This window comes from Solanum dulcamara, chromosome 4 (assembly GCF_947179165.1).
Source record: "Solanum dulcamara chromosome 4, daSolDulc1.2, whole genome shotgun sequence".
In the NCBI taxonomy this organism is placed as follows: domain Eukaryota; kingdom Viridiplantae; phylum Streptophyta; class Magnoliopsida; order Solanales; family Solanaceae; genus Solanum; species Solanum dulcamara.
In genome coordinates, this window is record NC_077240.1 from 62,651,008 (window position 1) to 62,655,536 (window position 4,529).

The 4,529-nt window shown below is 37.8% G+C and overlaps 1 protein-coding gene across 1 annotated transcript; it reads right to left on the reverse strand.

Annotated features, from left to right (window-relative positions):
• Positions 1-1,040: 1,040 nt before the first annotated feature.
• LOC129885040 (IQ domain-containing protein IQM2-like) lies at positions 1,041-4,277 on the reverse strand. Its single transcript, XM_055959269.1, has 9 exons — positions 4,196-4,277; positions 3,356-3,795; positions 3,156-3,270; positions 2,985-3,050; positions 2,805-2,893; positions 2,622-2,712; positions 2,278-2,517; positions 2,061-2,162; positions 1,041-1,972 (listed from the first exon to the last, which is right to left on the reverse strand). The coding sequence occupies exons 2-9, from the start codon at positions 3,766-3,768 to the stop codon at positions 1,346-1,348; spliced, it is 1,743 nt and encodes a 580-aa protein (XP_055815244.1). The 5' UTR covers positions 3,769-3,795; positions 4,196-4,277; the 3' UTR covers positions 1,041-1,345.
• Positions 4,278-4,529: the final 252 nt, after the last annotated feature.

The following is a 4,529-nucleotide window of genomic DNA, read 5'->3' on the forward strand; positions in this document are numbered from 1 at the left end:
TGGAGTGGGCAAGGCAGAGAAGATTGGAAAACACAAGCTCAAATTTCAGCATTTCCATTACCTATTCCAGTAAAGGAAGCATTTCCAGTGAATAAGAACTCGAATTGGAATTTGGTCGGGAGCTAAGAGAGATTGGAAAGGTTTAAATAAGAGTGTGCCTAGCGTCTTTCACTTTCTCTTATTAAAAGAAGGAAGGGGTGCGACCCCACTAAGATCGAAGAAGTAGCTCTTTCAACTAATCCATACTTTTCCTCTCCTTACAGTTAAGTGGCCCAAGCCCCCCCTCCCCCCGTCAAACACTCCCACAAGGGTAGGTCTCGAGCAGTAGTCGCTGACGAAGAAGAAGATAATGAAGCAAATTGGAATCCACCCTCCTCTGCGGCGACGACCTCTGTGGTACCAGGGCTGACCTATGAGGAGTATGAGAGAGAGATTCGACATGATCTTCGAAAGAAGCAAAAGAGACAAGGAGCATCCTCGAATCCTGATCAAGCCCCTGAAGCTGGAAGATTGTGCATCCGATCATCGAGAGGAGTTCGTGGGTTTGTGGTCCGTGCCTAAAGCAACTCTTTTCCATTCGCGAATATTTAAGAAGTCATCTCCTGATTCGTTGATCTATTGAGCTAAACCAGCTCTGCTCTTTTGCTTCTTTCGAAGATCATGTCGAATCTCTCTCTCATACTCCTCATAGGTCAGCCCTGGTACCATAGAGGTCGTCGCCGAAGAGGAGGGAGGATTCCAATTTGCTTCATTATCTTCTTCTTCATTAGCGACTACTTCTCGAGACTACCCTTGTGAGAATGACTAACGAGGGGAAGCGATGGCTCAAGAAGGGAAGGCACAGTACAAACTTGGTTAATCACGACACTGATTATATACATTTACACACATATTATACATGAATTATATATCTACCAACTAATTTTAGTTTAATCAGTTAGGTGGATGGGTATTTAGGTTAATTCTTGCCAAAGTGCAGGCTTGCAGCTCTTTATCGTCATCTCAAAACACAAATTCTCAGCCAAAAGGAAACTATGCTGAAAGTAAAATTTCTTCTTTTTATTTCTTTTTTTTCCAACTACAACGTATTGGAACTCGAAAAGTTTTACAACGTGGTCCTGCTTTCTGATATTAAGAATAAGAACTGTGTACAAAATTGAATAGATCTAAAAACAAAATGTCAAAGAATTCCTAGAAAGAATGTGAAATAATTCCTATGTCATTTTTTCTATACACAATGAATGAATTAATGAGAACTAATCCTATGTTATGAATATGATGTTCGGTGATCGAATGAAGTTAGAGACCTTCACAAAATGGAGACGAAACTCTTCTAGACAGGTGATTAGATAGAACACGGGACTTGCATTTCCCTGCTAAAGCTTGATGCCCTTGAATAAAACTTGAGACGACAAGCACTCCTCGGGGACAAGTTAACTTCTTCTAATGCATGTGATTGCAGTTGGGAGGGGTAATCTCTCAAGCATCCGATTCGAGGTCCAGCTCCAGTACTCCATTTACAAGATAGTTGTTTCCCCAATTGAAATGACTTCATTCCCTTGTGTGAATTAATCCTCTTGAGTATAGATTCTTGTGGAATTGTATCTTCTTTACTTTCTTGTTCAAAAGCAATTGAGTCTTCTGCTGATTCATATCCATCTGTTGGCGATTCTAGTGGGAATGAGTTGGAAATGGATTCAACAGCTGCACTTTCATTTGTCAATCTCTCTAGTAAATCGTCGGTGCTAGGAATTCGTAGAGTAGCCAATTTGTCACTGAACCTATGAGATGTAGCAGCAAAAGTTGCTTGTTCTTTCAACTCATTTTTATCTGAAGTCGTTGCGTCTTCTAGATCATTCTCTCCTATCTCCAGACCATCCTTTTGACCTATGTCATCATCAGAAGCATTACCCCTAAGGTATACACCACTTTTCTTGCCAATAGAACCTTCTTCGTGGTCAATAGAATCAAGCTGCATCATTTGATACTAATTAATCAGCATTTGGAATTTACACTGTTTTCAGAAAATCATGACTCAACCGTGAAATGCAATTATGTACCTTAACATCGTTTAGGTTCACATCGTTCTCCATGAGAAACGAAATGAAGTCTTGAAAGTTTTCTGGAGTAGGTCGGTAATGTCCACTGTGAGGCCAGACAGCCTGGTTGAAAACAGCCAAAACAAGAAAAGAGTTAGCATCCAAAGGATATTCATCGATAAGCTGCTGATTCAAAATTGAACAAAAGATTTCTAGCGATTCAAGACTACAACTATACCTTCAAAACCCCTTGTTCCACAACAATCCTTCCAGCAGCTAAAGTAGCGCCCCCGGCCAAGAAACTGGAATGCTGAAATGTTCCTTTCTTTTTCTTCCCAACATATAAGGTTTTAGAGGTGCTGAGGACAAATATCTGTTTAGCACCTTTTGGTTCACCAGTGGTGTCAAGGAGCTTCCCCGTTTCTTTGTAGAAGAGCTTCCCATCGTCCACTACGACCTCATAAGCCTTTCTTTCCATCTATTTTCAAAGAAAAGAAACCAATCATGATAAGTAAGAGTTAAAAATATCAAATATGCAAGAAATTATTTATGGATGACCCGGTAAAACAACTTAAGACATACAGGACCAAGGTACTTGATGCATTGCTGTTGAAGTTTCCATCGCGGGCATTTGTCAACAAGATTAACTTCTTTTCCTTCTCCAATATCTAACCTGCTTATTCCGAGAAAAATGATTAGCAAATGAAGAAGAATTTTATGTTCAATAATCATAAAAAAATTGTATAAATGTATCCAGACAATTACCAGTAGAAGAAGGGCTCTTTACTTTGAGAATGCAACCACTGAACATAATAGAAATGCAAGTTGTGCCCATAACGATGCCGTGGATCGATCTGTTACACATAAAACCACATCCATGTTAGTTTCAGATGATACATAATTGATCAAATAGACAAATCAAGATACCATAATTAATTTACTTACAGCTTCAAGCCAATGTTGTAAAGCAAGTTTTTGGGCTTTGCCATTCTTAGATAAGCCTTTGCCTACCTACATTAACAAATCAAAAAGTTAGTCACATTTAAAATTTTTAAGAATAACTCAAACAATGTTCCATTGATTAGGCAGGCGGGATTTGGGTGATGTGATCCATACCTTGGCAGCTCTAGTTCTTGCTCTTGACCAGCGCGAAATTGCTGTCTCGTGCTTCTCAAGATCAAAAAATGAAATAGAACTGTGTTTGAGTTCTGCAAAATCTAATAGTTTCCACCTGTAACAAATCGAAAAGGGTCTCAGGAAAATGCGAAATCTTTAAAAGTAAAATCTTTTCTATGGGAGAAATTAAAAACACATACCAACTTTGCTCAATGAGTACTGCACAATCTGCTAATTTTCGTCTTGTTCGAAAGCTCTTGTATACTTTCTGCAACTTTACAGCTGCCTCATGTTTTGGGCTGCTGCTACTACTACTATCAAGCAAAGGCGATTTCGGACTTTCTTCATTCATTATGTTATCTGAAGATGAAGGTTTCATATAGGCAATTACATTTTCTTTTGTCCTTAAGCTGACAGATTTTTCAATGAGCATATTCCCTGAACCATCTGATTGCATTACTAAGGGTTCTGAATCTTGGATTTTGAAACTAATAGATCGTAATGGCGTCTTGTGCTCATTATTACCAAAGTTGATAGACTTCACAATTACAGATTCAAGACTGTTTTCCAAATCAGTATGAGAAGCAAGTGGACACGAAAACGATATCCCCATACGATGTTCAGAATGGATCTTATTATCCTGCCAAACGAAGCTACATTTTTAGTTGAATATCATATTATGCAGAAAGATTGAATACCAAATGAATTAGCAAAAACTAATCAAGAAGAGAATTTTTACAAATTTGGACTGGTCAAAAAAGATATTGGTCCCTAGAAAAAGGCAGGGAATGTTTCTTTATCCAGAAAAGGATATCAGTAACAAACAAGAAAGGAAGAAACAAAAGTAAAGACTTATGTAAATAGCACCATGCCCATTGGTAAATCACAAAAAAAAAAAAAAGAGACTCAAAATGAAATTTTCAACATGATACAAAGAATTTGTCCATTAAATTAGAAAATGCTCTGAATCTCTTAGAATTACAAGATCTCCAAGACAGGCCATTTGACAGATGAAGCAGAAAATGAATAGAGAAGTTTACCTGAAGGCAAGAAAATGGAGATGCAAAAGAGAGTAATTGATATGTGACAAGAGAATTAAAGGAGCCCCTTATTGTTGATGTTAATAACAGGGTTGTTTTCTTCACACTCATTGCGTATGTGCTGATTTATATACTGTAATAGTTGGATGAGTGGGGTAAGCACGTGGAATAGACTTTTAAGGATGCTACAAATTTGGAATTATTTTAACCATCTTTAGTCTTTCAAAGTAAACTCCTTTTTCTTTAACTACTTTCCCCCTTCATTTGTTTTGCCTTCATTTATGACCTGTCCGATTGGTATAATTAAACAAATTAAATCTAGCCTTACTACCTA

What these genes read in the sequence shown, in the direction of transcription:
- LOC129885040 (XM_055959269.1), bottom strand. Translation starts at nt 3,768, where the DNA reads ATGGGGATATCGTTTTCGTGTCCACTTGCTTCTCATACTGATTTGGAA. An exon ending in GCATCAAGTACCTTGGTCCT is followed by an intron (nt 2,518 to 2,621) that starts GTATGTCTTAAG and finishes CTTTGAAAATAG; the next exon opens with ATGGAAAGAAAGGCTTATGA. An exon ending in TGAACCTAAACGATGTTAAG is followed by an intron (nt 1,973 to 2,060) that starts GTACATAATTGC and finishes CAAATGATGCAG; the next exon opens with CTTGATTCTATTGACCACGA.